Raw genomic sequence first — 21,203 nt, 5'->3', positions numbered from 1 at the left:
TCTCTGAGTAACAAAAACCATTATTGTCTGTAATGAAGGGTAACATTAATAGTTGATATACTTGAGTCTGTTATTGATCCCTAATACAATGAAGGAGGAGGAGGCTTCTCTTGCTGAATTACTATATAATCTTCTCCAACAGGGTTCCCCCCTCTCTTGTGAAACAGCAAGGCTTTGTTCAATTATTATTACTAGCTGAGCCAGACGGAGAGCATCTGCACCTCTGGCTGGCCCACCCACAGCCGTTCCCCCGCCCATCCTGCTTTCTTCTCCCTCCCACCTCAGTTTCTGTATATACATATACATAGTTTTATCCTAAATGTACCCATCGCTAATCCTATGCATGGTGCGCCTCCTCCTGGCGGCCGGGCCAGCCCACCGCCGCCACATCCCCCCCGTCTCCATCGCTACCCCCCCCCCGGCAAATTCCTTTGTGCGCCACGCATAGGATTAGCGATGGGTAAGTTTAGGAGAAAACTATGTATATGCATATCTACCCCTAGCCTCTTCTATCCGGTTACATCCCATCCGGTCAGATCTTCTCAAATGGCCCTTTTGTCGGTCCCTGATTTCTGAGAGGTTTGGGGCGCTAGGACCTGTGAAAGGGCCTCTTCAGTTGCTGCCCCACTTCTCTGGAACTCGCTTCCCCTTCAGATTCATTTAGCAACTTCATTATTGATTTTTAAATCTCTATTGAATACTTTTCTTTTTCGCCAGGCTTTTACCCTGTAGTTTACCTATTTGGTTGTTTCTTTTTGTTAGTTACTTTAGTTTTTAATTTAGAACGTAATTTTAATGCTGTCTTGCTCTGTAAGTTTTTGTACACCGCCCAGAGTCTTCGGAGTGGGAGGTATATTAAATGTTTTAAAAATTAAATTAAAAAATTATATGTATATGTATGTATGATGTATTACATTTATCAACCGCCATCCAGTGGCTCTGGGTGTACCGTAAATTTAAAAAGACATAAAAACGCACACTATTTAAAACACAGTGCTAAAAACAATTAAAAATCTTTTAAAACTAATTAAAATACTTTAAAAAAAACAATTTACAAACCTTGGAAGGACAGGCCAAACTGGAGACGGACCTCAATGAGTGATAGAGATCATACCGAAGAAGGTGCTCTCTAAGATAGCCCAGACCCAAGCCATTCAGCTCTTTAAAGGTAATAACCAGCACTTTGTATTTCGCCCAGAAACATATTGGCAGCCAGTGCAGCTGTTTTAAGACAGGCATAATATGGTCTCTGGGTTACTGCATTGCAGTAGTCAAGCCTGGAGGTTACCAGCTGATGCACCGCTGTTTTGAGATCGTTCTCTTCAAGGAATGGACGCAGCTGTCAAATCAACCGAAGTTCATAGAAAGCACTCCTGGCCATGGCCTCAATCTGAGATACTAGGGTGAGGCCTGGATCCAAGAGCACTTCCAAGCTGCGTACCTGTTCCTTCTCCCTTAAATGCTAATCCCCCACAATGAGCAACTCTGTCTTGCTTGGATTCAGCTTCAATTTGTTATCCCTCATCCAGCCCATTACTGCCCATAGGCAGGCATTTAGGGATTGAATTCCATTTCGTGGTGGTGATGCTGACAATCATGATAAGGACAAATAGATTTGGGTATCATCAGCATACTGATAACACCCTGCACCAAATCTCCTGATGACCTCACCCAACAGTTTCATGTAAATGTTAAAATGTGAGAGCCAACGTGGTGTAGTGGTTAGAGTGCTGGACTAGGACCGGGGAGATGTGAGTTCAAATACCCATTCAACCATGATACTAGCTGGGTGACTCTGGGCCAGTCACTTCTCTCTCAGCCCAACCTACTTCACAGGGTTGTTGTGAGGAGAAACCTAAGTATGTAGTACACCACTCTGGGCTTTGGAGGAAGAGCGGGATATAAATGTTGTTAACAACAACAACAACAACAAATAAATAACAAATGCAATAAGAGCAAAAGTAGAAAACTCAACAACAAACAGCAAGGTTTACTCAGCCTTCCATTCTTCCGAGGTCGGTAAAATGAGTACCCAGAATGTTGGGGGCAATATGCTAAAATCATTGTAAACCGCTTAGAGAGCTCCGGCTATAGAGCGGTATATAAATGTAAGTGCTATTGCTAAGTGCCGCCTTTGTAAAGAAGCAGATGAAACTATGGACAACATAATCAGCTGTTGTAAAAAGATCGCACAGACTGACTACAAACAAAGGCATGACAAGGTAGCAGGGATGATACACTGGAACATCTGCGAAAAATACAAGCTACCCTGTTTCCCCGAAAGTAAGACCTACCCCGAAAGTAAGACCTAGCAGTAATTTCTGATGTACCGCTAATTGCCCTAGTGCATTTTTGGGGGCTAAAATTAATATAAGACACTGTCTTATTTTCGGGGAAACACAGTACCTGTAGCCAAAAATTGGTGGGACCATAAAATTGAAAAAGTTGAAGAAAATGAAGATGCAAAAATATTATGGGTCTTCCGACTACAAACAGACAAACATCTGCCACAAAATACACCAGATATAACTGTAGTCGAGAAGAAAGAAAAACAAATTAAAATAATCGACATAGCAATACCAGGGGATAGCAGAATAGAAGAAAAAGAAATAGAAAAAATCACCAAATACAAATATCTACAAATTGAAATTGAATGGCTGTGGCAGAAAAAGACCAAAATAACCCCAGTGGTAATTGGCGCCCTAGGTGCAATTCCAAAAGACCTTGAAGAGCACCTCAACACCATAGGGGCCACAGAAATCACCATCAGCCAATTACAAAAAGCAGCTTTACTGGGAACAGCCTATATTCTGCGATGATATCTATAACAGCAGCAACAACATTGACAATAAAATTCAGCCATCCCAGGTCCTTGGGAAGGACTCAATGTCTGGATAAAACAAACCAGTCAATAACACCTGTCTGACTGTGTAAATAAATAAATAATAATAATAAAAAGCATTGGTGACAGAATGAGGGACTCCATATAATAGCTCCTGTTTTAAAGGGGAACTGGCAGCAAGCTCCACCATCTGGAATCTGCCTGTGCTGGATGGGGTTACACTCCCCCAGAAGGAGCAGGTGTGCAGCTTGGGAGTACTCCTGGACTCAGGCCTCACCCTAGTATCTCAGGTGGAGGCCATGGCCAGGAGTGCTTTCTATCAGCTTCGGCTGATTCGACAGCTGCATCCATTCCTCGGATGACCTCAAAATAGTGGTGCATCAGCTGGTAACCTCCCGGCTTGACTATTGCAACGCGCTCTACGTGGGTCTGCCTTTGTACGTAGTCCGGAAACTTCAGTTAGTTCAGAATGCGGCAGCCAGATTGGTCTCTGGGGCAACCCGGAGAGACCATATGATGCCTGTTTTGAAACAGTTACACTGGCTGCCAATATGTTTCCAGGCAAAATACAAAGTGCTGGTTATTACCTTTAAAGCCCTGAACGGCTTGGGTCCAAGATATCTTAGAGAGCGCCTTCTTTTACATGATCCCCACCGCACGTTAAGGTCATCTGGGGAGGTCCGTCTCCAGTTGTCACCGGTTCGTTTGGTGGCGACTCAGAGGCGGGCCTTCTCTGTAGCTACTCCTGGGCTGTGGAATGCACTCCCAGCAGAAATTTGTAATCTTGATTCCTTACTCACCTTCAAGAGAGCCCTTAAAACCCATCTGTTTGGCCTGGCTTTTCAGGGTTTTTAATCAGTTTTAATTGTTTTAATGTTAACCTGGTTTTCAGGGTTTTAATTGTTTTGATAGTTTAATTGTTTTTTAAGATGTTTTAAACTGGTATTTATATTTGTATCTCTGTTTTAATTGTTTTTAATGATTTCTGTTTTAATTGTAAACCGCCCTGAGCCATTTCGGAAGGGCGGTATAAAAATCGAATGAATGAATGAATGAATGAATGAATGAATGAATAAATTCCCCCAGGTGATCTGGAAGGATGCCATGGTCGATGGGGCAGTGACTGAGAAGGCCCTTTCCCATGTGTTCGACACCAAACCTCTCTCACTGTCAGCACACAGAGCAGAGCCGCCTCCTGGTGATCTTATCAAGGGGGCAGAAACCCTTGGGAACAGGTGGTCCTTCAGTTATCTAGGACCCAAATACTTAAGGGCTTTAAAGGTCAAAACCAGCACCTTGAATTGGACCCAGAAACAAGTTGGTAGCCATTGCAACTCTTCCAGAATGGGTGTAATATGATCCCAGTGGGCAGCTCTGGATACAATCCTAGTTGCCGCATTTTGCACTAGCATCAGTTTCTGAATATTCTTCAAGAGCAGCACCATGTAGAATGTGTTATAATAATCTAGTTGCAGTGTGACTAGGGTGTAGGTAACTGTGGCCAGATCTGCCTTCTCGAGAAAGGAACTCGGCTGTCGCACTAGCTGAAGCTGTGCAAAAGCACCCCTGGCCACCGCCTCCACCTCAGCTTCCAAAAGCAGAGCCGGGTCCAGCAGTACTCCCAAACTGCATACTTGCTCTTTCAAGGGGAGTGCAACCCCATCCAGAACTGGTCAGATCCCTTGGCTCTTCTACTGACCAAAGCAGTATAAGGAGAAATATTAGTCCCCTCGCTGATAGAGGGGAAACAGAATAGGCCTAGAGGAGCTAGCTAAATCACTGCAAGACATAGTACAAAACAAAAGTCATGCCGCCCTCCCATCCAGTGATAAGGACTGAACACCCCATTGTCTTTGCCATGATTAAGAGTAGTTGATTACAATGCAACAGAAACCAATGGGTACACTAGGACAGAAACTAGAAACATTCTACTCTCTCATCCCTGTTAAGCTGAAAATGCACAAACTAGGCAAAGAAAATACATTTTCACAGGGACATGATCTAAATAAATAAATAAGTCAAACAACCAATGTCATCAACACCAGAAGGACTGAAGAATTATCTGACCTCTACACTACACACCAAAAGAGACTGCACAGCTACTGACACTATTTTCACAAGTGAGAGAAACCAGAAATAGTTCCTCATAGTAAAGCCTGTGGTGCCTTAGATGTGCTGCACCAAGATGAAAGAGGCTGGAAATGGGTTACCTCAAATGCTCTATTCTCAGGAAATCCATCAAACGCCACCAAGCAATTGACTAGAATGAGCTGTGCAATAATCAGAAGCATGTTCTGGAAATGATGCTCAATCAATAAAACCTGTTTCTTCATTCTGTGCTAGAACCTCAGTACATCTATTCTGACATTGTTACCTTGGCTTCTCATATAAAATTATTGCTCCAGTTGAGTCTCTTAACACACCCACCACACACACACACACACACACACAGAGGCTGTTTTGTACTGTCTGTGGTGGAATTATATTGTTACTCTTCAGAAACAGCAGTGAAACACTGCCTCGCAATAAGTGTTTCTCTAGTTGCAATCTAGTTTGCCAACACTCGACCTCCATCCACCAAATTATTAACGGGAATGGGAAAGAAGTGGGGATGTGTTGTATAACTACAAACACTAGACACTGAAGGTAAGAGTTCACTAACATATTATGAAACATGAGTGAAAAGGACAAAGTAAATGAACATACATTTGCTAATTATGCAAGCTTGAAGCCAGGAATTGGATTTGATTGTTTTATAACAGTTGATTTTATTTTATTAGATTTTTGGCCATGGACAAAAATCTGTGCCTTTGGTACAGCTGAAGCACTTGATCACTGGACCATTTTTTTAAACTGGCATCCCAATTCCATGACATAGCAGGGCTAGGACTATGGGTACCCATGCCCAAATCTAAAACAGGAGCCAGAGAAAGTGGGAACTGGAGCCTCCAGTGCAACAGAAGATGGTGTTCTATTCAGCAGGGAAGGGTAGAAGGCGAAACTCTTGTTAGTTACACCAGGCTGGGTTAATCTGCTTTCAGGATACTCAACAAGCAGGACCCAACTCCTTTCCAGAGGCAAACAATTCCAAAGCATGGGATGGGGCCATAGCTCAGTGGCAGAGTATCTGCTTTGCATTCAGAAAGACTTGGATTCAATCCCCAACATCTCCGTGGAAAGACTCCTGCCTGAAACTTTGGAGAGCTGTTGACAGACAGTGTAGACAACCTCAAGAAATTCATGTTTTTCTTTGGAGTAGAAACAAGCTGTTGTCTAGCAACACACACAAGGAACAAATTTGGAATAAAAAATGGGAAGGGGGAAAATCTGGCAGTGTGTAATCACTACATGAAGTTAGGGTACATGGTCTGATTGGACAACTATGAAAAACGGCTCCCTTGCATTTCTGTTTCATAGACACCAGTGCATGAAACGAGATCAGATTCAAGTACTTCATCCTTTCTCATTTGCCTCCTTTGATTTCTCAGTTTGCTTCACCTCATTACATGTTGTTCTGTTGCTGTTGTCTCTTGCTAGGGGTGTGCACAAAACCAGTTTTTCCGGTTCGAATTTGAATCAGATCGCTTCAGTTTTGTTCCCTCCAGACCAGGGCACTGGCGTGGCTCGAATTTGAGCCAGTTCAAGGGTGGGGGCTTCCCTAACTAGCCAGTATTGTCAAAGAATAACTAGAATTACTCACACAGTTGGTGGCAAGGTTGGCCATGGCGGGGGGCGGCTATGGCAGGCCCCCCTACCCCTGCTGGCTTCCTCCGAGGTTCCCATGCGACCACCTGTCCATTTCGGCCATCTTGGGCTTCTGAGCATGCATGGCTGGCATGTGTTTTGGCCTCTGTATATGCACATGGGCCATTTGCTTGACTGTGGTCATGCACATGGCCTGTGCACATGCGCAGAGGTAAGAAGCCCGAGATGGGCAGATGCCAGCCCAGGAGACCGGGGGTAGGGGGAGGCCAGCGGGGTAGGGGGAACCTCCGCATCCCCCCACCCGCAGTGGCTGCCTCCAACAATGTGAGTAATTTGAGTTATTCTTTGACAATACTTGCTAATTAAGGAAGCCCCTGCCCTTGAACTGACCCGAGCGGTTTGGGTCAACCGTACTGAACTGGTTTGGTCCAAGGTTGAGCCTTCGAACTGAAAGTTCGCACACCTCTATATCTTGCTGTTATGGCTTGCTAATGCTGTGTTTTGTTACTTGTAAGTGGCTCCAAGGAACTTTCACAAGGTGCAGCAGAAATAAACATACTACATATGCAGCTCAGTCCTAAACATATTTACTCAGAAACAAGTCCTGGTGAGTTGAGATGGGACCTGCTGCCTAATGAATGAGTTTAGAGTTACATGATACTGATAATCCTCAGTCTGCATCCCTATCCTCTACCACCTCTGCTATGCAGTGGAGATGGAGGCCCAGGGATCGAAAGGAGACAAGCCTGCAGCTTTCTGGCAGTGGTGTGTGTGCACTTGGAGTCTGTTCTCAGATTAAACATTTTTATTAATTGCTTAACAGTTTGGGCCCTGGATTTCCGAGGGACCACCTGCTCCCAAAGGTTGCTGCCCACTTGACAAGGTGATATTGGGGTGAGGGTGGCCACTCTGCTCTGGAAGCTGACAATGAGGGAGGCTCGACTGTTGTGCACACCGGGTGGGGCCTTCTTAGTTGTTGCCCCCAGACTCTGGAATGCTCCCCCGGTGGTCATCCACTCCTCAGTCTCCATCCAGTTTTTAGAAAGCATGTTAAATCTTGGCTCTTTACCCAGGCTTTTATATTATTGTTCCTATTGCTGCTGCTTTGTGTCTTTTATGGTTATATTGTACTTGTTTTTTAATCTTTTAATCAGATCTGTATTTTTTAATATTTTAGCTGATATTTTAATTGTGTAATATTTGTAGTCTTGTTTTAACTTTTGTGTGAACTACCTTGAGATTGTTTTAATGAAAGGCGGCATAGAAATTTAATAAATAAATATGCTGGTATTGCATGGTGACAAAGAATGAGTAAAGCTTGAAAATGTCAGTTTGACCAAATATCAGTTTCACCATGAGCATGCTGTGTGTCTTCTAGGGATGTGCATGGTCCGGACCAGCACCGAAGGGGGGCCTTTTGTTTAGGGCCAGGAGGGCTTGCTTACCCTTCCCGCCTCTTTGCCCCCGCCAGAGGCTGTATAGTATCTAATAAATGGGGCGCTGGAAACCAGCCGCCCCCGCCGCCGCCCCCCCCCGCGAGCGGATTAGGGGCAAAAGCTGGTAAGGTACTGCCGCCGTCCCTGCCGCCGTCCCGCGCCCCCGAGTGCTCACCACATTGTTTCTTAGAAAAGAGAGGAGCCCGCCGAACAGAGCTCCTCTCTTGGCAAAGTCTGTGAAGCAACTGAGGCCTGGGGCGCGTGTGCGCGCGCTATGACGTCTAAACTTCCGCCGGAGGCCCGGTCTACCCAGCGGGACGAGGCCAGGTAGACCGGGCCTCCGGCAGAAGTTTAGACGTCGTAGCGCGCGTGCGTGCGCCCCAGGCCTCAGTTGCTTCACAGACTTTGCCAAGAGAGGAGCTCTGTTCGGTGGGCTCCTCTCTTTTCTAAGAAACAATGTGGTGAGCACTCGGGGGGGGGGGGCGGGACGGTGGCAGTACCTTACCAGCTTTTGCCCCTAATCCGCTCACGGGGGGGGGGGGCGGCGGGGGCGGCTGGTTTCCAGCGCCCCATTTATTAGATACTCTACGGCCTCTGGCGGGGGCAAAGAGGCGGGAGGGGTAAGCAAGCCCTCCCCGCCCTTAAAGGGGGACCCCCCACCCGGACCCGGACCGGCCAAGTCCGAACCAGTCTGGAAGTTCGGAGGCCTTTAGAATGGTCTCCAGACCGGTTCGGACACACCGCTAGTGTCTTCTAAGCCCTATCAGCTGTAAATGGGGATAATGCTGGTCAAATTTGCAGGGCTGCTGCAGTGATTCATGAGATAATATATGTGAGGGGCTATGAGCATACAGGGAATATATAAAATTGGGCTAATTATAAACACTGCGGTTGCATATATGTACTTTGCCTAATTTTGCTTCCAGGGTTAGGATTTTTGAGGGTGTGGAGGAGAAAAAACAAGAAGAGAAGATGCTGAAATTTGCATAGGATTTGGGTGGAAGGCATTACCTACAAGAGGTTGAGAATTGTACAAGGTTCTCAAGTCGTAATCCTGACTACTGGAAATCATGCTGATAGTTTCGGAGGTATCCTGGACTTTGCTTTTCCATTCCCAAGCCCACCCCCAGTGAATGTGTTCTGTGTGTTACATGTAAAAGTGGTAATTTCTTGACTGAGTTCTATACCATATTTCCATACTGAGGGTATTTCATGGATTCCATAATGTGTGGAATCATGAAATGCTCCCCATCCTTTCTAACCTGACCAAAGTCAAACCTTTCTGCAGATGGAAATGGCACCCTAGTTCTTACTAAGGCTCGCATCTCATGGAGACAGTAAATTGATATCTGGCCTGTACCACTTCAGGCTTTATGTAGTGGTTCACATGCCTGAATGCTTCTCTGTACCAAGGTACAAAGAATTCCCTGCACATAGAAAACAACACATCAGAAGATGGCTAGGTTAAAACCCTGAGGCAGTATTCTTTGAGTAGGTAACCTTTTGTATAGGAGAACATTCAATCATGCTGATCCTCACTTGCAGTCTGAATGGAACAGCCCAGACACAGCCCACACCCTCAGTGAGAATGGGCCATTGATACCCATTCAGTTGCACATTGTGTTTCCTTAACGTGGAGTACATTTGATGCAAAGAAAGTCAGCAGCATCTTGGGTTGCTTTCCTTTGCAGAAGTCTCATCTGTTGTCTCGCCTGACTTGACCCGGTTGAGCCAGCATTCTCAGCAGATTGCAGCCTAAGGGGATAGCACTTGCAGTTGAGCAACAACACCGCTTTCTTCATGATAGCATGATGCTTTTGCAGGATTTTGCCTAAATGTGTTCAGTATTAAGACAGAGCAATATAATGTGGTAAAATATGCTGATTTCCAAAAGCAGTGGTCTGTATCACAGGAGGCTGAACCCTGCAGAATATGCCTACAACTGCCAAAGAGCTGGAATTTCTGAGTGCGATAGAACAGTTGTCTGAAACTCTTGTTCAAAGTTGGTTGTAGTTAGGAGACTTGGTCACAAGGTGTCACCAAGCTCCTGAAGGAAAGCCAAAACTGATCAAAACAGTCTCATTCAATGTTCACTGTACTTGCTTGAGCAAAGATTTGTCTTCATTGCTTGTCTTGTAGCTGTTTCACAGGACCTTAAGTTGTGAAGCTGTGAGGTGGGGCACTTTTCTGACAGCTAGAGCATATTTGGGGGCACTTTTAAAATATTATTTTATTAATGAATTTGCTTGTGAATTTCCATTAGGTGGGCAGTTTTATCCATGGTGTATTTTTCAGCATATGTAGGTAGTGTTTTCAGTGGGAGGGAAGGATTAAGAATAAGTGTATAGTTTAATGAATAGATTACTTGTCTCCATCTTTTCAGACAGACCCCCTTATCTCCCCCCGCCCCACAGTCTAGCAAGTATATTGAATAAGAAGAGTCTCCTGCTTTGCCACTTGGTTTTGGATGATGGGCTGTGGTATACTGGCATTCTTTTTCACTTTATTGCAAAGTTTGCCCAGAATACCAAGTGGACACTGTAAATAGCCTTACTTTCCTTGTGGATGATTACCACATTTTCTCCAGAAGAAGCACAACTCTTCATAATAAGAAGGCATGGTACAAATCAATTGTACTGATTCAAAACCTTTCCTTGAGATTGGGAAGGTGATAGACTTCTCATGTTGCTCAAACCATGTTGTAGCAATTGCATTTCATTTTGCTAAAGAGGATATTCTTATTACTTGAGGATCAGTTCAAACAGAGGCACTTTGTGCATGTCGCTCCTCAAACGATTATAGGTGAACTGCTCTGCCTAGAGCATCTTAATGCAGTTGGTCTTTAAGTGTTCCTTCTTCTGTTTCAAAGGTGACTATTGATATTGTACCTTTTTTCCTGTGTTAATGCTTACTGTTTTTTAAAGTGTCATTTCTGCTAATGATCAAAGTAATAGCTAAACATAGGAGCCTTTTTTGTTTTGTCTTTTTTTCAGGTGAGACGTGGAATCCGTTAAAATTGCACTACCAGTTACGAAATGTACGTGAACGATTAGCCAAAAACCTAGTGGAAAAGGGGGTTTTGACTACGGAGAAACAGAACTTTCTCCTCTTTGACATGACTACACACCCTCTCACCAACAACAACATTAAGCAGCGCCTCATCAAGAAAGTTCAAGAAGCTGTTCTTGACAGATGGGTGAATGACCCCCACCGTATGGACAAGCGCTTACTGGCCCTCATTTATTTAGCCCATGCATCAGATGTCCTTGAGAACGCTTTTGCCCCTCTTCTGGATGAGCAGTATGACCTAGCCACAAAGAGGGTGCGGCAGCTCCTGGATTTAGACCCTGAAGTTGAATGTATGAAGGCCAACACAAACGAGGTTCTGTGGGCTGTAGTTGCAGCCTTCACAAAATAACTGAAATCGGACTGCGCAAGTGTTCTCTCTCCCTCTTTCATGTCTATCTGTTTCTTTTCTATTGACAGTTTCTCGTTCTCTGTCATTTGTACCTCTCCTCCTCATAAAATGAAAATCAACTCTTGTTTCATGGGAATGCTAGATGGTGTGTTCTGGTGGCGGGGCGGTTTCTTTTTCTTTTTTTGGTAGGAGTGTCTCAGCTACAGGATTCTGCTGGTACAAGAGAGCTTCCTGTTCTTAAACACATTTGACTGCCATATTGGCATTCTGTTTTGTATTGGACTTAAGTTCCTTTATCTGGGGCCTGTTCTTAAGACCTGGATGGTTGTCGCTAAGGTTAACTGATTGCTGAGCTGGAAATTTTATTAAATTTCCATGAGAGCAAACCGAGCTTGTCCATTGTAATTAGTCCTTCGATTACAATAGCCCGAGTTTTAAAAACAGACCCCTGGATTTGTATTGTCCACACTTTCTTCCATTGGAATGGTTTGATGTGGGAAAGCACATCCCAAGAGAGAAACAAGCACCCAGTTCCCAGTTGATTTGGGTGTGGTAATGTGCCTTGGCACTGTGCTACAGAGCATCCAGAATTGTAAAGGCACCTTGAAATCACCATAGCTAGTTATCTAGGAGTATTTTAGAGTGCAGTTTGACAGTATTAAATCAGTGGGCCTTGTGTGCAGCTTTGCACAGAATATTGAATGCGGTTTGACATAACACACCAGTATGTAGTAGATTGTGCCTGTTTTTCCTAGAGATGCATTTTGAAGTGCTTAAAAGGTTTAAAAACAGGAATATTCACAGATCAGCGCAGCAAATGTTTCAGCCATCCCATCTATTCTGCTGTTCTTGTAGATCTGTGTTGGCTTTTTTAAAAAATTCACTTTGAATCCTAAGACAAGCATAGAATGGTCCAGTTGTTTCACAAGGCTGTTTTGGGATGGGATACATTCCAGTGTAGTCTGTATATAGTAAGAATTGTATATTAACACACACATCTTAGTAGTTTAATTAAATTTCCAAATTTGAATTAGTTGTGCATCTGACTCTCCATTACTTGTTTCTAGCCATTGCCTCTTGTTGGAAAAACAGGCCTCCTGCAGAGTGTGTGTGTGTGTGTGCGTGCGTGTGTGTGTGTGTGTGTGTGTGTGTGCGTGCGCGCTTGATCTGTTTCTAGTGTCTCTGGAGTTTGTACCATCTAGGTACAATCTGCCTATGCATTGCCTTTATAGCATTTGTTGTATGATGAGACCACTTATCATTGTTTCTATTTTTTTCTCTTCCAAGAGGCTTGTGACCAGTACAATTCTTGGGTGCAATTTTCAATTTTTATTTGTACACAAGTTAAAGTGTCTCATGTCATTAATCTACTTAACACTTCAAAACAAAAATCAGTTGTCAATCTTAGCAGGTGTTGCATGTACATTGTTAGCAGGTGATGACTACAGTTCAACCAATTAAGACTTCTGTAGTGGGAAGCTCTACTATGTTTTAATTTTTATATACAATTATGCTGATTAGCACATTATTGTAAAATATATTAACTGGCTTTTTAAAGTTTATTACCTCTTTACCGTTGCTTGTTCTAGCTCCATTCACAATGTAAATATTATGCATTGAACAAATTAAAGACTGATTTCCCCCCCCTTTTATTTCAATTAACAGAACACACTAATAGTGGAGCAGGTGTTTAGAAACTTTGGGTTAATATTGAAAGCAAAAAATACTAGGTGGCATATAACTGTAGTTGAAACTTAAAGGGATCCCCAAATCTGTATACTAGCTTTTTACCTACAGTAAATAAACTATGATCTTGAAAGTGCCTGAAACAGAGCAAGCATGTAATTTTGTATTTTGTGTGTGTAATTCTAAAAGCATAATCACTTGGGTAAAAGCAAATTCTGATCAGTACACTTGAGGGCTTATTCTGTGTAGTTCCTTAGGAAGTATGTAAGTGGTGTGATAACCATATCTGCTTGGATCAGATTCTTTTATCAGGCTAGTTTGGTGGATTAAAAGTTGGCTTTTTGGCAATCTGAGGCTTTCCTAGCCTTCTGTGATTACATAAAGTGGGGGGAGTCTTGGAACAATTCTCTGGGCTGAGCAAAAAGTGACTTTTCTTATTTCTACAAAGTGTTGTCTTCTATTCTAGATTTCCCCCATCCCTTCCCTTCCCTTCCCTTCCCTTCCCTTCCCTTCCCTTCCCTTCCCTTCCCTTCCCTTGTATGTTATGAACTTTATGGGGGTTGTGTGTGTATCACAGGCTTGAGAGAACCTAACATTTTTGTGTTTTTCCCTGGATACCTAAACTAAACAAATTGCATGATATGAATGTGGTGAAAGCCTGCACTAGACATTCAAGGTTATTATGTTCTTCTAGTCCTCCTTTTTGATAGAGATATAGGGTGGCTCAAGACAAAAGGTTGGTTCAAACATAATGCCAAACCGTAGTTTGCACTGATTAATTCAAACCATGATTGTGTGCCAAACATACTGGCAAACCATGGTCTGAGTAGTAATTGTCATTGAGAATCCATGGATGGTGTTCCAACTAGCAGCCTTCAAGGACAGAGCAATATCTCAAACCACAATCAGTTCAGCTGCAATGCCAGACCATGGCTTTTCCAACGAGCATCAAAGCATGATTTGAAATCTTGGTTTTGTAATCACTTGCAAACCATATTTGGTTGGTTTGGACATGATGAAAAACTCTGGTTTAACATTGCATCTCAACAATCTCGGAGTATAAAAACTGCTATGCTAGAGGAATGTCAACACAGAATTAGAAATGAATTGCATAGCCTACTGATGGTGAACTTTGCTCATTGTGGCTTCTGGAAGCTCCTTCCTGGCACCTTTTAGTCTTGTAACACTTAGCAGACACAGTGTTTGCCTTCTGAAACCTTTCCTTACAACCATTAGTGACCAGAAGTCTACTGCACTGTTACAGTCTCAGGCATTTGAGCGAGGTACTCAGGTTCATGCCCGAGACCAAATTCGGAAATTAAGCCATGGAGTGACCAGTTGTCTACGATTGCAGTCACGATTGAGGCATGCCCCAGAGAAACCGAGTTCAGATGGGAGTGAAAGCTAAAAATAGGTTACAAAAGTCTTTGCTTCTGGTACTTTTTCAGACTCTGTTCAGCCGCATGGAGGAGAGTTCAGAAGTGTTTGACAAGTGTCTGGGATTATAGCGATAGGCAGCTTCTGCTTGGCATTCTTCATTGCACTGTCTTCTGAGTCCAGGAACTCAGCCAAGCTCTTCAAAGCGCACCTCTCTTTTGGCAGAGCTTTGTGAGCCAGGCACTTGAAGATTTTGGAAGACATGCCAAAGCGTGATGGCAGGGAAAAGTCACAACAGTTTATTTTATTTATTTATTTTATTTATTTTTGCATTTTTATACCGCCTTTCGTTAAAATATAACCCCAAGGCGGTTTACAAAAGTTAAAAACATACAATAAAAACACAATAAAAACAACATGCTAAGAGTATAAAAACATATAAAAACAGGCATAAAACAATACAAGAAATAAAAACACCCAGAAGCAGCAGTAAAAACGATTATGTAAAAGCCTGGATAAAAAGCCAAGTCTTTACAAGCTTTCTAAAAGCCATGATGGAGTCCGAGGAGCGAATGACCACTGGGAGAGCATTCCAGAGTCTGGGGGCAGCAACAGAGAAGGCCCTGTCCCGAGTGCACGACAGCCGGGCCTCTCTCATTGTCGGCACCCGGAGCAGGGCCCCCTCAGATGTCCTCGTCAAGCGGGCAGCAACCCTTGGGAGCAGGCGGTCCCTCAAATACCCTGGGCCCAAACCGTTTAGGGCTTTAAAGGTCAAAACCAGCACCTTGAATTGGACCCGGAAACGAACCGGTAGCCAGTGCAGTTCTTTCAAAATGGGGGTGATATGTTCCCAACGGGCAGCTCTGGATAACACCCTCGCTGCCGCGTTTTGCACTAGCTGCAGTTTCCGGATATTCTTCAAGGGCAGCCCCACGTAGAGCGCGTTACAGTAATCCAGCCGCGACGTGACTAAGGCGTGGGTAACTGTGGCCAGATCTGCCTTCTCGAGAAAGGGACGCAGCTGGCGCACCAGCCGAAGCCGTGCAAAGGCACCCCTGGCCACCGCCTCCACCTGAGCTTCCAAAAGCAGAGCCGGGTCCAGTAGTACCCCCAAGCTGCGTACTTGTTCCTTCAAGGGGAGTGCAACCCCATCCAGAACTGGTAAAATCTCCACATCCCGATTGGCTCTCCTACTGACCAACAGCACCTCCGTCTTATCCGGATTCAATTTCAGTTTGTTAGCCCACATCCACCCCATCACGGCCTCCAGTCCCCGGTTCAGGACATCCACCGCCTCCCTAGGATCAGATGACAAGGAGAGATAGAGCTGAGTGTCATCCGCATATTGCTGACAACTCAGTCCAAATCCCCGGATGACCTCTCCCAGCGGCTTCATGTAGATGTTAAACAGCATGGGGGACAAGACCGAACCCTGCGGGACCCCACAGGCCAACGGCCACGGGGCCGAGCAGTAGTCCCCCAGCACCACCTTCTGGACCCTCCCCTCAAGAAAGGACCGGAACCACTGCAACGCAGTGCCTCCGATTCCCATACTCGAGAGGCGGCCCAGAAGGATACCATGGTCGATGGTATCGAACGCCGCCGAGAGGTCCAGCAGAACCAACAGGGACGCACTCCCCCTGTCTAGTTCCCGGCGTAGGTCATCCACTAGAGCGACCAAGGCAGTCTCAGTCCCATACCCGGGGCGGAAGCCAGATTGAAAAGGGTCCAGATAATCCGTATCATCCAAGACCCTCTGCAGCTGGGACGCCACCACACGCTCCATCACCTTGCCCAAAAAGGGCAGGTTAGACACAGGTCTATAGTTGTCCAGGCTGGAGGGATCAAGGGAGGGCTTTTTTAATAAAGGTCTTACCACCGCCTCCTTAAGGCACGATGGCATCCTGCCCTCCCTTAATGAAGCATTAACCATCACCTCCAGCCATCTACCTGTCCCTTCCCTGGCAGCTTTTATTAGCCATGAAGGGCAAGGGTCAAGAGCGCACGAAGTCGCCCGCACACTGCCCAGGATCTTGTCCACATCCTCAGGCCGCACCAACCGAAAAGAATCCAACACAACGGGACCAGATGGTACCAAAGGCACGTCTGCCGGAACTGCCAAAACTCTGGAGTCCAGGTCAGCACGGATGCAAGCGACTTTATCTGCAAAATGACAGGCAAACCGATCACAAAGAGCTGTAGATGGCTCCTCCCCCATTGTCCGGGGGGATGTGTGGAGCAATGTTTTCACCACACGAAACAGCTCTGTTTGCCTGCACTGAGCAGACGCAATGGAGGCGGAGAAAAAACGTTTCTTCGCCGCCCCCACCGCCACGGCGTAGTCCCTAAAATGGGTTCTAGCCCGTGTTCGATCGGATTCGTGACGACTCTTCCTCCAGCGTCGCTCCAGCCGTCGTCCGAGTTGTTTCATCGCCCTAAGCTCCGAGGAAAACCAAGGAGCGGAACGGGCTCCACTAAGCCGGAGAGGGCGCTTGGGGGCAACCGTGTCAACAGCCCGGGCCACCTCTCCATTCCAGAGATCAACCAAGGCGTCGACAGGGTCACCAGCTCTGGACACTGGAAACTCCCCGAGGGCTGTCTGGAATCCAAGCGGATCCATAAGCCTCCGGGGGCGGACCATCTTAATCGGCCCACCACCCCTGCAGAGGGCAGACGGAGCAGTCAAACTAAACCCTACCAGGTGATGATCTGTCCATGACAAGGGAGTGGTCTCAAATTCCCCCACCTCCAGATCATTTATTTCCCGGTCGGCAAAAACCAGATCCAGAGTGTGTCCCGCCACGTGGGTAGGGCCCGATACCAATTGAGACAGGCCCATGGTTGCCATGGAGGCCATGAAATCCTGAGCCGCACCCACTAGGGGGGCCTCAGCGTGGACATTGAAATCCCCCAAAACAATAAGCCTGGAGGAACCCAAGGCCACCTCCGAGACCACCCCCGCCAGCTCAGGTAGGGAGACTGAAGTGCAGCGGGGTGGTCGGTACACCAGCAGAATCCCCAGCCTATCTCGGAGGCCCACCCTCAAGGACAAACACTCGAAATTCTGAGATTGCCTGACCGGGCACCTGGAAACGGGGAGGGTCTCTCGAAAGATGACCGCAACGCCTCCTCCCCGACCCTCGAGGCGGGGCTGCTGCACGATCTGGAAACCTGGAGGACAAAGCTGAGAGAGACCGACCCCGCCCAGCGCATCCAACCAGGTCTCCGTCACACATACCAGATCAGCACGCTCATCCACAATCAGATCGTGGATGAGAGATGTTTTTGCGTTAACAGTAATGTGTTGACAGTATTATCCTTATCAAGATGGCCTGCAGAGCCCTTTCCCACAAAGTCTTACAAAAGGCCAGGCACCAGAAAGCCCTGGCTCTATCACATCTGCTAGAATAAGCACCACTTCTTGCATTCATGGCATGCCTAGTGGAGAGCAAGGTGCCAACAGAGCTGAGGAGCTTACACCTTTCTGTTATGGAAGACCATTTAACTCTGAATAGATTTACAGCCCAGGGTGACACCTCACTACATTTTTACCAGTATACTTCTTTGTTTCTTAATAAATTGATCGTGGTGGAAAAGTTCAAAGTTGAAATGAACCATATGCCTACCAAGTCTGACCTCTTGCCTCCTTCAAAACAGTCCTCATTCTTGCTCCTCCACATGCAAACCTGTGCAATTTGTACAGGTGGCCCTGGTTTGGGAAATTTAGGACAAAAGGAAGTACTTTCTCACACAGTGCATAATTAATCTATGGAATATTCTCCATGGGATGTGGTGATGGCCACTGGCTTGGGTAGTTTTAAAAGGGGCTTAGACAAATTCACGGAGGACAGGTTTACTAGTCTGGTGGCTATAGGCCACCTCCAGCCTCAGAGGCACAATGCCTCTAAATACCAGTTGCAGGCGAGCAACAGCAAGAGAGAGGGCATGCCCTTGCCTTTTGCTTGTGGGCTTTCCAGAGGTGGGCCACTGTGTGAAACAGGATGCTGGACCTGATAAGCCTTGGGCCTGATCGAGCAGGGCTCTTCTTGTGTTCTTATTATTTGTGGGGGTTCTGTTCTAGCCTACAACCGCAGACAGTGAAACAGTGGATAATGAAACCTTATGTCAATGAAAATTGGGGGGTTAGGTTCCAGAGCCCAGGAAAATGACCAAAAAAATCACCAAAAACACAGGGTGAAAGCAGAAATAAGGATGGAGAACAGCACTGTACCTTGGCCACCTCGGCGCTCCCACTCTCCAGCTCCTCCAGCAATGCAGAGGATGCATTGCTCCAACCTCCACAACCCCAAGAACTCTCTCCTGGCCAGTCATCGACAGCTCAGATCTCATAAGCATGTGTTGAGTTTTTTGCCCCAATATGCATCATTTTACAATTGCTTACATTGAACCACATTTGCAATTTTGTTGTCCATTCCCCCAGTTTGGAGAGACCCTTTTGAAGCTCCTCATAATCTGTTTTGGATTTCACTTCCCTAAATAGTTTAGTGTCATCTGCAAACTTGGCCTCTTCACTGGTTATCCCAACTTCTGAATCATTTATGAACAAGTTAAAGAGCAGTAGTCCCAGTTACCAATCCATGGGGGACCCCACTTCCTACTTCCCTCCATTGTGAAAACTGTCCATTTATCCCTATAAAAGTGATAATTATCTATTGCTATTGCTATAATTAGCATCTTAGGAGGGCAGCACAATGCTGCAAGAAGCCCCAGAAAATGGCTCCAAGAAGCCTCCAAAATCTCCAGAGCAATGGCTCCTGAAGGCTCCCAATGGCTTGCTAAGGATACTAAATGCTACCCACAATGGTTTTTAGAAGCACAAAAAGCTCTAATCATGCATACCAAAGCATTCCACAGTCATCCTCCAAACTTTTCTCACAACCCATGAGCATGTACAGCAAGAGCACAACCATGTCAGGGCAGAACTGCACTGCCAAAACCCACAGGTATGTGAAGCTGCCATGTACCATGGATAATGAGGTTGGGTATATATTGCCCCTAAAATGCACTCTTTTCTTTCTCCAAAAAACACACTCACAAAACCGTGAATGCTGAAACTGCGGATAATGAGGGCTACCTGTATTGCAACCAAAGAGTAGGTAGGTGACATAAGATGCTTGGAGAGGAGGAGTACTAGCCCAGTAATTCCCAAACTGTGGGGCAGGTTGTACTAGTGTGCTATTAAAAGTGAACTGAATGACAAAAGGCTATTAGGAGTCCAGTATTTTCAGCCACAGAAGACGTTGCCTACTGTCTGTGCAACTTGCTGTTCTGATCTTGCTGCCTTCCAGTCTGTGGGGCATGCTCAGTTTCTGTATCAGGTATGATTGGATCTTACTTACGCAGCACAATGTACCTGCCCTCAAAGGAAGCACACCCAGAAGACAGACTCCTGCAGAGAAGCAGGACAGATAGGGATATTTAAAGGTTGGTTGTGTTACTACTACTACACACTCTAAAAGTGGACGCTTTTGGAGTGTTAAATCCTTTCCCCAACTATCATTGGATTGTTATTGTTCTAATGCCTATGCAGCTTTGGTTGTATTAGAAAATCGGGGTAAAATGAACTGAAATAAACATCCTGGGGAATGGTAGGTTAAATATTTGATTTTCTTTTTAAAAGTCCCAATTAGCAGTATCCTTTTTAGCCTACTCTCCATAAGGAAAGTAAGCTTATGAGTTCACCAGGAATTCTGTCCGTGGGTGTCCCCCTCTATCAACTTGGCAATGCTTGGAACAATATGAACCAAATTAGGTACAGTTGTAGGGACACCTCAACGGCATAGTTGGTGATGATGTCACCCATCCTGATTCAAGATGGCAAACATATAGAGGCACAAGAGGTCTAACTTGTGAACTGACTAGGTTATTTGAACCAAATTGGGTACAGCTGTAGGGAGATATAGGAACACCCCAATGGTGTCGTTTGTGATGGTATCATCCACCCTGATTTAAGATGGACATGTGAATGTTTAAGGCTGAAGTGGGCTAACTTGTGAGGGTGGTAATTATCAATTAAGATTATAGTGAAAGGAAAGTAGGCAGATTGGTTCTTACCAGAACAACTTGTTTTTAAGTTATCAAAAGATTCTTGGTTGGTTAACTAAAACTGAGAGTCAGTGTGGTATAGTAGTTCAGAGTGGTGGACTAGAACCAGGGAAACCAGAGTTCAAATCTCCATTTGGTCATGAAACTCACTGGGTGGCCCTGGACCATTCACTCATTTCTCAGTCTAATCTACTTCACAGGGTTGTGTGTGTTTTAGTATTTAGTTTTTTATTAACCATGACACAAAACAAACCATCATTTATAAGTTCCATCATCACTAACAATGATATCCCTTTTTACAAACACACAAACTCCAGTTTCTACTTAATTACACAAGAGCTTCGTTTAACAATCTTTCCAGATATTAATATAATTGGAAGGTGGAATATTTGTAAATAAGATAAAATCAGGCCATGTGCTTAAAAAAAGCATTGGGATTAGTTTGACCTGATGGAAGATGAATAATGTGGGTCAGTTTTTCTGATATAGCAATATGCCACATTTGCTGGTACCAAATGACAAGGGTCATGTTTTTGTGTTTTTCAATGTTGTGCAATGGACAATCTGGTGGTTGTTAGCATAAATACTATCAATTCCTTAAATGGCAGTTCTGAACTGGCTCCTGAAAATATATTTAATTAAACCAGCTCTGGTCTCAGATCTAACCTCTGCT

General features: G+C 45.1%; 1 protein-coding gene across 1 annotated transcript in view; it reads left to right on the top strand.

The window, feature by feature from the left end:
• Positions 1-13,223, top strand: part of GOLPH3 (golgi phosphoprotein 3) — a 43,682-nt gene extending 30,459 nt beyond the window's left edge. The window contains exon 4 of the mRNA XM_053293661.1: positions 10,977-13,223. Within this exon, the coding sequence (XP_053149636.1) occupies positions 10,977-11,401 (425 nt within the window). The 3' untranslated portion in view covers positions 11,402-13,223. The remainder of the gene's footprint in view (positions 1-10,976) is intronic.
• The last annotated feature ends 7,980 nt before the right edge of the window (positions 13,224-21,203 follow it).

This window comes from Hemicordylus capensis, chromosome 2 (genome assembly GCF_027244095.1).
Source record: "Hemicordylus capensis ecotype Gifberg chromosome 2, rHemCap1.1.pri, whole genome shotgun sequence".
NCBI lineage: Eukaryota > Metazoa > Chordata > Lepidosauria > Squamata > Cordylidae > Hemicordylus > Hemicordylus capensis.
Note: the sequence above shows the minus strand (reverse complement) of the source record. Positions and strands in the feature narration are given on the sequence as shown.